At 39.3% G+C, this 15,696-nt stretch overlaps 1 protein-coding gene across 2 annotated transcripts in view; it reads right to left on the bottom strand.

Moving 5' to 3' along the window:
* Nucleotides 1–15,696, bottom strand: part of ANKRD28 (ankyrin repeat domain 28) — a 227,539-nt gene that overhangs the window by 45,029 nt on the left and 166,814 nt on the right. For both annotated transcript variants that reach the window (XM_084621173.1, XM_084621172.1), the window contains exons 12-17: nucleotides 13,411–13,474; nucleotides 10,354–10,422; nucleotides 7,325–7,465; nucleotides 3,176–3,287; nucleotides 2,413–2,439; nucleotides 1,235–1,309 (exon numbers count right to left, since the gene is read on the bottom strand). In XM_084621173.1, coding sequence (XP_084477299.1) covers nucleotides 1,235–1,309; nucleotides 2,413–2,439; nucleotides 3,176–3,287; nucleotides 7,325–7,465; nucleotides 10,354–10,422; nucleotides 13,411–13,474 — 488 coding nt within the window. The remainder of the gene's footprint in view (nucleotides 1–1,234; nucleotides 1,310–2,412; nucleotides 2,440–3,175; nucleotides 3,288–7,324; nucleotides 7,466–10,353; nucleotides 10,423–13,410; nucleotides 13,475–15,696) is intronic.

The raw sequence follows: 15,696 nt of genomic DNA, 5'->3' as shown, positions 1-15,696 counted from the left end.
AACAAATAAATTTGTTAGTCTCTAAGGTACCACAAGTAGTCCTTTTATTTAAGTTGTCAGGGATCCTTCATACCCCCTTGGGTGTCTAGCCTATAACGGGGCAACACACTGTCCTCATTCTCAGTACTCCAGAAACTGCTCAGACCCGTTTTCTTTTAGTGTTCAGGCTGTATTTTATTCTAAGCCTTCCACCCACACCAGTTCAGTCTAACACCACAGTTTTAAGTCTCTACATCTTTCAGCCCTTCTTTGCTAGGGCCCTGGGAGGAAAAGAGATCACCCTCTTGGAAGCGCTCTCTTTCTACACTCAGCTAGCCCTGTCCTCACCCCCTTTGTAACAGTTCCTTCCTGGCCTTTATCAGCTTTTATAACTAGCTGAGGGCTAATTAATTTCTGACCTCCCTAGCCAATCTTTCTGATTAGCTAATTGCTCAATTAGCCGTCACTGGGGAAACTAATTGAGGCTACAGAGATCGGAGTGCTGACTCACCTGTCAGGTTTCAGCACTCTGTCACAAGCCAGTGTCCTCATGTAATTCCAGGACTAGTCCCCTCTAATTTTTTTTTTCTATTGCTAATTTTTAGCAGTCACCTTACTGATGCCACATAATTTCTTTTGGTCCTGTGTATCAAAAACACATGTGTTTGTCATACCTATGCACCATCAATTTTTAATATTTGCTTTATACTTATTTAGAAGGGGACACTTTTTAATTATTTTAACCTATTCGTATTACAAGTAAAACAATGATTAGAGGAAAAAAATACTTAATTCAAGCTTGCTTACTTTGCATTTCACTGCACTTTTATATGATTGGTTTCATTGTTTTCCCTGTGTAGTCAGTTTCCTGATAATTTGTGTGTGTCTTTCACAAACAGGGGAGAGAAAAACATTTTTTAAAATAGGGAAAGGTTGCTCTAAATAATAAAAAATTGGCAAGGGAATTCAGCAGCAGGTACAGTACTTGAAACCAGTTTTAACTTTTTTTTTTTTAAAATACTGAACAGATTTGATGTTGACAGTGTTTCTTCAAGAGCACATTTACAATTGATATACAAAATCTTATGCAACTCATGTAAGAGAGCATGTATATTGCTAATTGAAAACTACTGATATTGACCTGCGAATAAACATCTGGCATGAACCAAAACTATCTTGCATCAGTCAAAAAACTGTTGTGCATACATCTATATGATTCAGTAGACCAACAATCACTAGCGAATGAAATACTTACAGCTAAATGCAATGGACTAATTGGTGCTCTGTTGTCGGAATCATTCAGCATGTCAGTACCTGATGTTTCCATTAGCTAGCAGAAATACAAATATAGATTAAATGCAAGAAAAAGGTTTTAAAATACACCCTTCAACAATAGTATGGAAATTGCTATCCCTCACCACTTACAGATTAAACTGCACAAAAATTCCACAGACATGGTATTTTTCCCCTGCAACTATTGTATAAATGACTATTTCAATCTTTTAAAGGCTTCGGGCTGTAAAGGCAACACTCTTCCTGCATCTCCCCTGCCCAACTAGCAGGTGTTTCATTTGGCTTCACATTGAAATGTTCAAATAAGAAATTCTTCCCAAATAAGGTATTTTCTTTTTTAAATAAAAGCAAACAAACAGTTTATCCAATAAGGAACACTGGATAGGTGGGGAACATATGATAAGTAAGGGGAAGAGTAGAAGGAGAAGGAAAAGCAATGAAGAAAATAGACATGGGAAGCCTAATCAAAGTAATCCTCAGCAGCAAGGGGAAGGAGGAGAGAAAAGCCACAAATTTACATGAAAAGGAAGAGATGAATCAAGGCACATACAGTATTATAAAATGAGTTTAAAAATCCCTGTGTTTTCTCCTGTGGTGGCTCATTCAAAATTTGCTTGGTGTATTAACGTAGATTCTTTTTCAGGACTGCAGTTAATTAAATACAGCAGAATCCCAACTATTCAAAATGCTTGGACACCACCCAGTACATCTGGATAACTGAATTAATAGACAGGGACCTATCAGTTTGTTTAGAAAGAATGGTTCCAACCACTGAAATTCCACTCTACTTGAAAAGCAATTGCAATTAGCAGACCTAGGCAATTTCTAAATATGATCATGTAACTGGTTAAACCAATTCAAACTTTATATATATGATTGTAAGCCTCTTGGGGCAGGGACTGTCTTTTTTCCTGTTTGTATGGCACGTAGCATAACAGGTTCTTGGTCCATGACTACGGTTCGTAGGTGCTATGGTAATACAAGAAGTAATAATAATAATAAGTAGTAGTATTAATATAAAATGCATGCCTGTTCACTGGAAAGCACACAGTTGGACACACTAGGATAAGCAATAGTATTCTGAGACATAATGCTCCATTTTGCTATACAATACTTTAATGATAAAGTGTACACACTTACAACATCTAGGGGAGTTTCACTTGCAATCTAAAATTTAAAAAAAATTTTAGGTCAACAGGCTTGAAAAAATTGAAAATACAAGTGTAATTTTAATATATAAGTACTAACTGTAAACATGGAACAGAAAACAAATGTCAAATCGTATACTTTTGTGCCAAGTGCTGATCAAAATCTACTGTGAAGCTGTTATTTAAATGTATTATGTCGTCACTAGTCACTGCAATATTATGATCAAAATATTTCAAAATTAGATCCTTTTCTTTAAATAAGTAAATCTCTCTCAGGCAAAACGTATTATGCTCTTGTTTTTAATCCATAGGAGCTCATATTAAATCAGTTAACACATCTCAGAGGGCTACTAGTGGTTTTAATACTTTAGCTAACAGAAGAAAAATTATAGTTTAAACAAAAAATATTCTGTGTTATCCCACTATCTAGAACAACAATCCTTTCAACCATTTGATTCTGTCTAAGTTATTTACATGTCCTCATTACCACAGTATGCAAGTGTGTCATAATCTTTAATGTTTTTATCTTCAGAACACTCCTGTGAAGTAAAGAAGTACTTTCATCCCCACTTGACAGTTGGGGAACAGAGAGAGACTCAGTGACTTGTGCAACATGTGTGGAAGGTTGCACAGAGTAGGGAATTAAACCTGGATCTTAAATTCTAGGCCAGCAGCCTAACCTAGAAGAACTCTACAGGTAGATAGTAACTATTTCACAGTAAGTCAGGGTTTTTTTGTTTTGTTTTTTTTTTTACCAGTTCAAGACACAAGCGATGACCGTAGGCAGCAGAATAATGAACTGCATTGTATCCTTGTTTGTCTCGGATCCCTGGATTTGCATCATTTCTTAGTAAGTATTCCAGGCACCTGTGAGAAGTGACAAATGAGAACCATATTAATGTTAAAATTCAACTTTTTATTAATTGGTAAACTAGTACTTGCCTTGAAAATACAAAAAGTCCAATTTTATTATATGCAACAAATAGAATCATCAAACTGCCATGCCTTACTACATCAAACAGTGGTCCGTGTATCCCAGTATTCAGACGGACAAAGAGCAGTACCAGAAGATGTAGAGGAGCATGTAAGACCATCACAACAGACATTTACATATGTAATATGCCTAGGGAGACAGTGTCTTCCTAACCCCAGACAGTCAATGGTTGGCTTATGCCTTGTTGCGTGAAGGTTGATATATCTCAAGTAAAATTTCTTCTTCAGGTTGGGGAAAGGTACGGTGACAGCAAAATGCAAGGAGGAGCATATTGTTTAGCAAAAGTAGTTAGCACCGATTGTAAGGGACCATTCAAGGCAGAATGATCTGTTAATACCTCAGCAGTCATAAGATAAAAAGAGGAGGTTAGTGGGTTACAGATTGTGTAATAAGCCATAAATCCAATGTGTCTGTTCAGTCCATGACTTTTTTAGTGTCTAGCAGAGTAATGAATTTAAAGCTCCCAGGTTTATCTTTTGAAAGTGTTGTGCCGGTTTCCTTTGAGGATGAGGGCTGATAGGTCAGATATAGAGTGATTGCTTTGTGAAAAAAGTGTTCACTCAGAGGTGATAGAGTGTTTTTGTCTTTTATCATTTTCCTGTGAGAGTTTATTTGAAAGCATAGTGATTGTCTGGGTTCACCCACATAGTTGTTGGGGCATTTAGTGCACTAACACATCTTTCAAGATCCATGGATCCTACATGTGCCTATCACAACATGTGCTATACCTCATGTGGTATACAGCACTAAGTCCATATTAATATGGCAGCACTTATATTCCAGTCCATATTATGTCTACCTCTCATTTATTTGCTAGCTTGATGACTGTCAAATATTTCTAAAAAGGTTGAAGCATGACTTTCCTCTACAAAAGCTTATCCCTATTGTTTTATAACTCACTCTATTTTTTTCAACTAATTTATCTGATACAGACTTAAGGCTTGCTAGTTTGATTCCCAGGAATACAAGTATTGTTAAACATACTCTGAAGACAGACTACATCTACTCTACAGCACTTACAACAGCGCAGCTACACTGATGCAGCTGTGCTGCTGAAGCACTTGTGGGGGAGACGCTCTAAGCTGATGGGAGAGAAATCTCCCATCACTTAAATACTCCACTTCCGACAAGAGGCAGTAGTTATGTTGGCAGGAGAACCTCTCCCACTGACATAGCACTGTCTACACTGGCACTTCCGTCGGTATAACTTATGTTGCTCATGGTTGTGGATTATTCACACCACTGAGCGACATAAGTTACACCAAAGTAATTTCTAGTGTAGACAAGGTCAAAGACTCAGACTTTAAGGTCAGAAGGGACCATCATGGTCATCTAGTCTCACCTCTTGCATGTTGCTGGCCACAGAACCTCACCCACTCACTCCTGTAATAGACTCCTAGCCTATGGATGAGTTACTGAAGACTAAAGACTTCAAGTTAGAGAATCCACCATTTACACTAGTTTAAACCGGCAAGTCACCTGTACCCCATGGTGCAGAGGAAAGCGAAAAAAACCCAGAGTCTCTGCCAACTGGACCCAGGAGAAAATTCCTTCCCAACCCCAATTATGGTGATAAGTTACACCCTGAGCATGTGGGCAAGACCAACCAGCCAGACACCTGGAAAAGAATTCTCTGTAGTGACTCAGAGCCCTCCCCATCTAGTGTCCCATCACCAGCTGTTGGAGATGTTTGCTGCTAGCAGTCGTAGATCAGCTACATGCCATTGTAGGTAACTTCATCATACCATCTCCTCCACAAACTTATCAAGCTCAGTCTTGAAGCCAGTTAGATTTTTTTGCCCCCACTGCTCCCCTTGGAAAGCAGTTCCAGAAATTCACTCCTCTGATGGCTAGAAACCTTTGTATAATTTCAAGCCTGAACATGTTGATGGCCAGTTTATATCCATTTGTTCTTAGGTCAACATTGGCATTTTACTTAAACAACTCCTCTTCCTCCCTGGTATTTATTCCTCTTATGTATTTAGAAAGTGCAATCATATCTCCCCTCAGCCTTCTTTCGGTTAGGCTAAACAAGCCAAGCTCTTTGAATCTCCTCTCATAAGGTATGTTTTTCCATTCCTCAGATCATCTTAGTAACTCTTCTCTGCACTTCTTCCAGCTTGAATTCATCTTTCTTAAAGATGGGAGACCAAAACTGCATATCGTATTCCAGATGAGGTCTCACCAGTGCCTTGTAAAATGGTACTAACACTTCCCTTACTGGATGCATCCTAGCCTTTTTCACGGCTGCATCACATGGCATTTTCATGGCAGCCCACAGTCATCCTGTGATCAATCAATGCTTTTTATAAATGGGGAGAAGGTAGGAAGAGTGCCATTGTTTCAGAAAGTCATCTCTGGGAACATCTGCACAAACTTTATGAAAAAGCACACAAATGTTCCAGAGATTCCATATAGATTACTTACCTGACATTGTCTCCAGAACTTATATTCCAGCCCAATACTAATTTCCAGTTTTATTTGTTTTTATTATTAATCTCCTTCTGAATGTGAGCCAGACAGAACTTGTTTTCCAACTGGTCTTAAGCATGTTGCTGCATCCACTCAAAAAGCTGCTTCTCAGGTTCTACTACTTGGCAGTCTGTCTTCCAGAGAGCCAACTGTTCATCAGAACATTAATATTTCAGGGATTTTGGAGATCATTCTTTGAGTTATTTCCCAAAGCACTGAAATATTATCATCATAATTCATCCTCTAACCTCTGCAAGACAGCTGGCAAAACAATGTAACCTCACTCTGGTGCTGAAGACTCACTCTGGCGCTGAGGCACGGATGTCTTTGAGAGCAACTGTGAAACTTGGAATCTTGGAATGATTTAAGTGATAATTAAAGTAAATACCCCTCAACAAATGCCAGCAGGAAGTGGGATTACATACCTAACAGAGAAGTAGCACGTAAACAACAACAAAACCTAGACGTTACATGGAAGGGGTATATATACTTTAATGCCTACTAAAATGGCCAGTAGTGATTACTGGTATCTCTACTCTTTATTTACACTTAAAAAGGCCCAATAAGTTATGCACGGCTATTCTGTATCACATGTGCCTCTCATTGTTACCATCACCCTCTCTCTTTCTGTTTGTTACTTCTACATGTTGGGTCTTGAGATTGCAAGCTTTATGCAGAACATCTCTTCTTGTGCTATCCCAGAACAATGACAGTCTTTTTAGTTTTGATGTAATACAAAAAGCTTCTGAGCACATTTCGTTAATAAAAAAACAAGAAATTTGACCGAACTTGTCAGCTATAACAAGAGAATCCTTTTTACTGTTACCATAATGAAGACAAAAGTCATAAAGCAATCTTCGCCTATAAATGTTAAAATGTTTATGTATTTAAATAAATATTTTACATTCAGCCTACCTCAGGATAAGGATAACTCAGACTGGTCTTACAGCATTAAGTCTGATGATCCAGCAAAGGAAACAAATGGGAGAGTCAAGGACCTATCACCTAAAACATATTGCCTCCAATCCTCTAGAGCTGAAATATCGGAATTTTTAGAAAAAATGACTCCTCTCGTATAGCTATCTGGAAGTCTCATAAGCAGCCAAGACCCAGATCACATTTACTTTGTGCAGAGCAGGAATTTAATCCACAGTGTATAGCCAATTAAGACTTCAACATTAAAATCCAGAAGATTACAATACACCTAGCTGTATGGGGAGGGGGAAAAAAAAACAAAAAACCTCAACATGTTTAAACCAAAGTATTTCTTGTATTCTGAACAGACCAATAAACATAATATAAATATAAATATTATATAATATAATAGTATAAATATAAAAATTACATTTGGCATATATGATTACAGAAAGTAAGAAAACAAAATACAGCAGCTCTGAAGTCTTTAAATATTCACCCTTTCGTATGACATGACACTTACTTGCCATCTGTGTCTGATGCAGCTGCATAGTGCAATGGTGTACAACCCCTCTCATCAAGGTCATTCACACTAGCTCCAGATCCCACAAGGGCGAACAGGCACTGGTAATTACAATTGGCAGCAGCATAATGAAGTGGAGTTCTTTAGTACACATTCAAATACAAGAGAAAGACATACAACAGATTAATGACAAAAATGCAAAATAAAATGAAATTTTAAAAACATGTTTATATTCTATTTTATTATTGGCTGAATAATTCAGTTCTAATATGTAAATATTACATGGTTCCGTAAAAATCATTTTAAAAAGTGTAATAGCAGTCCAGGGTACATATTTGTCAGCCAGTACATGGACAGTTTGTGGGTGTTGAGAGGTGTACATACATGCACAGGAAAATGAAAAATAATTATTGAAAGATCTATTTGTTCAAACAATTTAATTGTGGGCCATTCACTGACAAAACAGGAGCAAATCTGATCATCCATAGTGCAAAGCCACCAAGAAAGACTGGAACAAAATGCAACTGTTTATTTAGGGTGAAATTTAGCCCTTCCTGCAGAACACCTAAAGTAATTTTGTGTGGAGTGCTCAGTAGGGTTTTGAGAACAAAACTGAGGTGTAATGTGAAGTCCTACGGTGTGTCTATTTGTTTCATCCCGTCTTAATGTACCAAAAATATATGCTTGTATAGAAAATAAAATAACTGACGATTTTTTTAAAATATGCATTTGATTTTAAAGAAACTTGAAATTTGAATTTCACATGGAAATATTATATTGATGAATTACTCAGCCTGGGGGGAAAACGATTACAAAGCATAATATAGTATATAAACAATTTTCAGAAGTCAGTGACCTGGGTGCTTTTGAAAATTTTACACAAGTGACTGAGGGATCTAAGGGCATGTTCATACTATCCCGCAATTTGGACACAGGGATTGGGAATAGCAGTGTGCACCACAGTTCCCCACGTGGACACCAATTTACAGGTTCGAAGTTTACACTAATGTAGACTTGCCAGCAAGCTAAAAAAGTATGGGCTGGATGAATGGACTATAAGGTGGATAGAAAGCTGGGTAGAGATCAATTGCTCTATGTCTAGTTGGCAGCCGGTATCAAGCGGAGTGCCCCAAGGGTCGGTCCTGGGGCCACTTTTGTTCAATATCTTCATTAATGATCTGGAGGATGGCGTGGATTGCACCCTCAGCAAGTTTGCAGATAACACTAAACTGGGAGGAGAGGTAGATACGCTGGAGGGTAGAGACAGGATACAGAGGGACCTAGACAAATTGGAGGATTGGGCCAAAAGAAATCTGATGAGGTTCAATAAGGATAAGTGCAGAGTCCTGCACTTGGGACGGAAGAATCCCACGCACCGCTACAGACTAGGGACCGAATGACTAGGCAGCAGTTCTGCGGAAAAGGACCTGGGGGTTACAGTGGACGAGAAGTTGGATACGAGTCAACAGTGTGTGCCCTTGTTGTCAAGAAGGCCAATGGCATTTTGGGATGTATAAGTAGGTGCATTGCCAGCCGATCGAGGGACGTGATCATTCTCCTCTATTCGACATTGGTGAGGCCTCATCTGCAGTACTGTGTCCAGTTTTGGGCCCCACACTACGAGAAGGATGTGGAGAAATTGGAAAGAGTCCAGCGGAGGGCAACAAAAATTATTAGGGGACTGGAACACATAACTTATGAGGAGAGGCTGAGGGAACTGGGATTGTTTAGTCTGCGGAAGAGAAGAATGAGGGGGGATTTGACAGTTGCTTTCAACTACCTGAAAGGGGGTTCCAAAGAGGATGAATCTAGACTGTTCTCAGTGGTAGCAGATGACAGAACAAGGAATAATGGTCTCAAGTTGCAGTGGGGGAGGTTTAAGTTGGATATTAGGAAAAACTTTTTCACTAGGAGGGTGGTGAAGCACTGGAATGTGTTATCTAGGGAGGTGGTGGAATCCCCTTCCTTTGAAGTTTTTAAGGTCAGGCTTGACAAAGCCCTGGCTGGGATGATTTAGATGGGGATTGGTCCTGCTTTGAGCAGGGGGTTGGACTAGATGACCTCCTGAGGTCCCTTCCAACCCTGATATTCTAGGATTCTATGAAATACAATTAACCCCTCTATTCTCAGCCAAGGGTGCAAGTAGGATTTCAAAGGGAGACATGATTCACAGTCAGATACTTCTGCTGGAGTCCTACTCCTGTCACTCAACCAAGGACTGAGGGACCATTTCCACTAAACAATTGATGCTATGAAGAATATTTTTAAATTATGATAAATTCTTGCCTCTGGTTCTTCCAGAGCATCTCTTCTTATTGTCTTTCTGATTGTAATCTCTTTGGCTGTCTTTAATTAGTGTCTTTCACAAGCACTAACCATGCTGTCTGCACTTAAATAACAATCTGAGGCTAGCAACAGTAGTGGGTTATTTGAAGAAAGTCCAGAGTGAGAGTAAAAGCGAGAGAAAGCTATATGAAGAAGGGATGGATGGAGGTAAAAAGGAAAGTTATTTTATTAAAAGCATTTAGATTTTACTTTAAAAAAATATATAAGATTGCAAAATGTTCAGAAGCGGCAAAGTGAACAGGTTGATGAAGAGCATTTATAGCCTTGACACGTGGGCTAATGAGGAAAAAATCAGTAAATCTACAGGTTGAGAGCCACTTAAACCCATCAGGATGCACCTTACACCAAAAACATCTTTATTAAAGTTACAGTAACATATGAGATCAATTGGACAATTTGAAAGAAAAAACAAATACATACTAAAATACACAAAACTATATAACAGAATGTAACAAATCAAACACCTTGTGACTTTTTTATAATCTTAAACTTTCAGTAAGATGCTTAGACTAAATTGGTTGTAGTGCTTGGATGGGGACCCAACAATTTATTATGAATACAATCACTCCAAAAGCAATGTATTGTGATGGAATATGGGCTCCTTCACACAGAACTATTGTGCTACTTATGTGCATATTTTAATGAAGCTCTAAATTCCACACACTTAGAATGTTGTGTCCTACCTCCCAAATTTGTCCTTTTTGTTGAAGTCTGCACCAGTGTTGAGCAGAAGGTTTAGGCACTCCAAATTCCTATTAAATTAATGCAACATTGATTGCAAATTAAATTTTCAAGAACACAGCGCCCTTTACAAACTATCAGAATTTCTGTACAGTTATTTATCACACAACAATATTTTTACTGATAATGAATCAAACTATATTTTACATACAAAACACCACCAAAAACAGACTTTAAAGTTGTAGAAGAAAATATTAAGGACCACAAACTGTCCTTGGTCCAAATGTGGGAATTTTGATGTTTATGTAGCGTGCCTTTTGAAATCAACAAGAGCAATGTCCTCAAGTAGTAAATACACTTCTAATTTCATGGAAACTTAATAGAAAAAATTAATGCATGCTAAGAGCTTTTTGCCAAGATTCAGCCCGTGGCAAGTTTTTACTTATAAATTTTTGTTTGTTTTAAAGCCAATTAATAAGTGACAGGAAAAACAAAGTTTGCAATGTATATGCTATCTTTGATACTGCATTATGAAGAACGCTATCTTAAAAAATATTTATGGCAATAGCTGTGAATATTTTTCAGAGACACAGGAAAATTACGATATGAAGCCTAACTGTGAGGATGGGAGTGAGGTAACATCACAAGTAAGTAATTTTTATTCCAAGGATAATGTTTTATACCAGTAAATAGAGCCCTATGCGGATAAAAAAATTTGTATTTCACATCTGATCTGCAAAAATGATCCACGGATATCTGCAGATTTGCTGGGCTTTAGATATAAAATGTGTATCCTCAGCCACTCACGATCGCAAAAATGGTCTGTGGATATCCACCAATTTGCAGGGCTCTACCAGTAAACAACCACCCCAAAATCCCCAAACATAAAAATTACACTTGGTTTTATTATATTACTTTAAAATTCTATGTGCATGCAGCATTGGCCATTTGATTTCCTGAAAGCTGTGTGCACTTGAGCATGTACGACAATCTACTGCCCAATTTTTCTAGGCAATATTGAATAGCTACTCTGTACTCTAATTTTATAGTGACTAATACACTGCTCCTCCCAATACCTGTGCACATGCTTGGCTTTATTAATGGGTGGCCAAAGTTAATGGGACTAATATTGTGGTTTTAGTCACAAGCATGAAGTGTCTGCAGAATCAAGGCCTATATGTTTACATGCACTCCTTAAGATGCCCACCTAGAGAAAAAATGCTAGTCAAATACTAGTTCTTCTACGGTCTGAATTCTTCAGATCACAATCCATCCATGAGCACTATTAATCAAAATTTCCTTGCTTCTGGTTAACTGAACTCCAGAACTTTGTTACTGTATGCAAAATTTAGCTTGACAAATCTATGTGCAGGTATATGCTAAACATACAGGTTTCCCAGGCTCTTACTGTGTGTGAGCACATTCATGCTATCCTCAGCTTCCCTCACATGCTGGTAAAAACATCTAAAACATGTTTTCTTAGTGAATAATCAAAAATAAGTTAGCACCCTTCATTTGCTGAAAGAAGTCATCTAGTATCCAAATGTTTATAAATATAACAAACAGCATATACTATAAAGATATACACACAGAGGGTAAAGTTGTAGCTAGCTCATACATAATTGTGCATGGGGAAAGGCAGTAGAGAGCCCTCCCCCAACTCTGTACAGCCTATTTCAAAGGGCTGCCCAGAATTACAGCTCCTATGCCCCACTGTAAGCAACTGAGTGGAAAGGGGATAAGCGAAGCAAGCAGGTGAGGTGGTGGTACCATACCCCTTCACCATGTGTCTCCAAAGTGCTCCTAACATAGGGTTCTGGTAAATGATAGCCCTAAATAACATGGTCTGTACTTTCTATAGGTAGTAAAACATACCAGTAAAATTAATCCATTTTGAGACAATCCTGAAACTGGAATAACACAGATTACTCCTGGGGGAATTCTGCACCACAAAATTAAAATTTCTGCACACAATATTCTAAAATTCTGCATATTTTATTTATCAAAATAATGCAACATAATCACTTTGGTTTCCATTATTTCAGTAATTTATTTAAACTACAATATAATGGATGGAGAATGGAAGTGGGGAACACTGGAGGAAATCCCCAAACCCCCTTGCCTAATAGTAATGTAGATAGGTTTCACCCTTTATTTCTAGTTATTAGGCAACATATATATGCAGCCATTTGCCCAGTGTTACATCAAACAACTGAAGAGAAAGTGAAGACTGGGGAAATCAAACTCACAATTTATATTAGCTACTGACCATCTCCAGAAAAGGAATTAGCAAACTTCATGGAGTACAGTCTGATAGGAAATTTTTTCAGTCCAAAAAGTTAGACCCATTCTAATAACGAAAGCAACATAAGCATTTATAAGGCCGTACTGTCCTTTACAGCACTCTGGCAATGTAAAGGAGCCTTAAAACTTTTACACCTATTTTATATTCCTGGGGGAATTCACAAAGACATGGGGAATAATTCACTAAGCAGGCAGGCTGCTGCATTCTGCTCTGCCTGAGGGAGCAGAGCCTGTCCTACACCTACCTGCTCAGAAACACCCCGAAGCCCTGCCCTTCCATTCCAAACATGCTGCAGTAGCGAGCGAGAGGGACAGAGTGTCACACACCCACACCACCCACCCCTGCCCATCCCCCAGGTGATTTACATCTCTACTGGCTGCTCCAGGCACCCGCACCAACCTGCCTACACTGCCGGGGAGGGGCTTGTGACCACTCTTGCGGCTTCCCTTTGCTCCCCCATCAAAGTCATTTTTCTGCAGAGAAGCAAAGAAATCTGCGAGGGACATGAATTCTATGCACGCGCACTGATGCAGAATTCCCCCAGGAGTAACTGATTCTGTTGGTCATTACAATAAAAGATTGATGACTGAGTAGAAATTGCAGTTTATGCCTTTTTAAAGCTTGTAGAAAGACACCGTCTTGAAGTTATGTTCATACCTACAAAGCTCCTTGGGGGAAAAAAGAGGAGAAAAACACTGTCAGGATCAACGATTTAAGAAAAAAAAATTCAAGTGAAGGCAGAGCTGCTACCTACCCTCCAGCTGCAGCTGCATGAAGGCAGGTCCTGCCAAAATCATCTGGGGTGTCTATGTCAAAGCCTACAAAAATAAGTTAGTATATTGTGAAACCATGTATGTAATTCAACCCTTTCACCAAATTGCCCTTCAATAATTAAGCTGTAGTTTATGTTATTTACAACAGTAAATGTTGAAACACAAAAATATACTGCATCTGAAATAAAACCATGTTGTTTGCAATATTTCAAGAAATGTGTATTCCGTTAAAAATGACAAAGGTAACAATGCAAACTTATCTTTAATGACATTAGGGCAAAAAGCAATTTCTGATAGGAGTGTCTTTGTTTATCCCTTCTGTTAAAAATACCAACATTTTTATATCTGATACTGAAACATTTATTTATGGAAAAATGCAATAGCAACTTTAAGCATAAGCTAATACTACTCACCTTAACATTCAGTGTTCTGCATACCAATCTTTTAAAGGGAGGGAATGTTGGCATTACTAAACCCAGAAGCTAATCACATTATTTCATCCTTCAACTTAGTTCTCTATTCCCAGGCAAAGAACTTGGTTAAAATGGAGTGAAGATTATAAACACCAGTTACTCAAGGGGAAAAAGGCCTTTAGAGAATGGTGTAGTTTTCTCAAAAAATGTTATACGAACCCTGGAAATTCAAATTTAAGATCAAACTTAAATCCAAATATTTGAAAGTCGGGAGATGCACAACTAAGGTCACCAACGGAGCCTTAACTTTGCTCCTGTATCACTGCTCTCAGAAACAACTGCTAGGAGACTATCCAATACTTAAGACCAGAGCCGTCCCTTGGGTTCGTTGACTTGGGGTGACTGCATCGCGCAGGAGGTGGGTGGGGAGGTGAGGCAGGAGGGCAAGCGGGGTGAGGAGGCTAAAGGGGAGGTGAGCGGCAGGCGGGAGGGAGGGAGGAGCAGCCCCCGAACCAGAACCTCCCCTCACCCCCAGCGCCTTCTGCCGGCCAACAGGCCCTGCCGATCAGCATATTCCCCTCCCTCTCAGCACCTACCGTGGATAAGATGTTTCACAGTGTCAGGAGGCGCTGGGGGGGATGGGCGAGAAGTGAAGGTGCAGCCCGCTTGGGGGAAGGGGCGGAACTGGGCGGGGAAGAGGCAGTGCATGGGCGAAACGGGGGTGGGAAGAGGTGGGACAGAGGTGGGGCCTTGGGGAGCACCCCCCAGTAGATTAGAAACTCGTTGCCTATGTCCCGGGCCCCGTTCACCCCTAGGGACGGCCTGCTTAAGACATACAACATCATTACACTACTGACTCTGAAAACTCAACAATGATCATCTAACTGGATTACCTTACTTGTGTTGATAGGTTAGTTTTACCTCACTACAGCAAACACCTCTTGTTTTCTTTAAGTCCCTATGCAGTTCATGAAGAGAAAAAAGAACAAAAAAGAAAAAAGAGAAAAAGAAAGAGAAAGAGAAAGAAACAAACCCAGCCCACATCTCTGCTAAATGCTTCCTCACTCAGGACAATCCGCCATAGGAGTCAGGATATCAAAAGCACGGTTATCTGATACACACACATGCACAGTCAAAAGAACAGTGCTTTATACATGATTCTAAGCATGCTATGCTGAGGGGGAACATGGGGTTTAAAGAAGTCATTCTTCGAAGATAATATTAATAGTAGGGGAACAGAGTGGGAGGTAAAAAAAAGAAGATATGCTTATGTATAACACAACTTTGTTTTCTACAAAGGTTCCATTTCTCTGTTCTGGTAGCTCTCAAGTGGAATAAAGTGAGAGAACTCCCCCCACCCGCACCTCACAGGGCTCACCTGACGTACTCCAACTCACAACTGGGAAAGGTCCACAGTCATCTGGCATATGCTAGAGCAATTCAGGGATTTTTCTAATTTAAGCTAATGAACTGGGACTGGCTCCATGACAATCAGGGAAGGGTAACTTTTTGCCCAGTGTCACACCCAAACTAATCTCAGTGCAGGAGAGAATATGGCCCCAAAAGTATGTTAATTCCAAATTAGACTTCCTAAGAAAATAGTGGATTTACCAAGTATAAGAAAGAATGTGACTGAAGTGAAATGAAACAATAAATAGCACGGAGAAAGTACAATGAAACTGAAAGGCAACAAACTGAGAACCAAGAAAAGAAGACAGTTACCTTTTCCATAAGTGGCGTTCTTTGAGATGCGTTGCTCATGTCTATTCCACAATAGGTGTGCGTACTCGCCATGTGCACCGGTGCCGGAAGTTTTTCCCCTAGCAGTACCTGCAGGGGGAAGTGCCCCCCACG

The sequence above is a fragment of the Lepidochelys olivacea genome, assembly GCF_965140295.1.
Source record: "Lepidochelys olivacea isolate rLepOli2 genome assembly, chromosome: 2".
In the NCBI taxonomy this organism is placed as follows: domain Eukaryota; kingdom Metazoa; phylum Chordata; order Testudines; family Cheloniidae; genus Lepidochelys; species Lepidochelys olivacea.
Note: the sequence above shows the minus strand (reverse complement) of the source record. Positions and strands in the feature narration are given on the sequence as shown.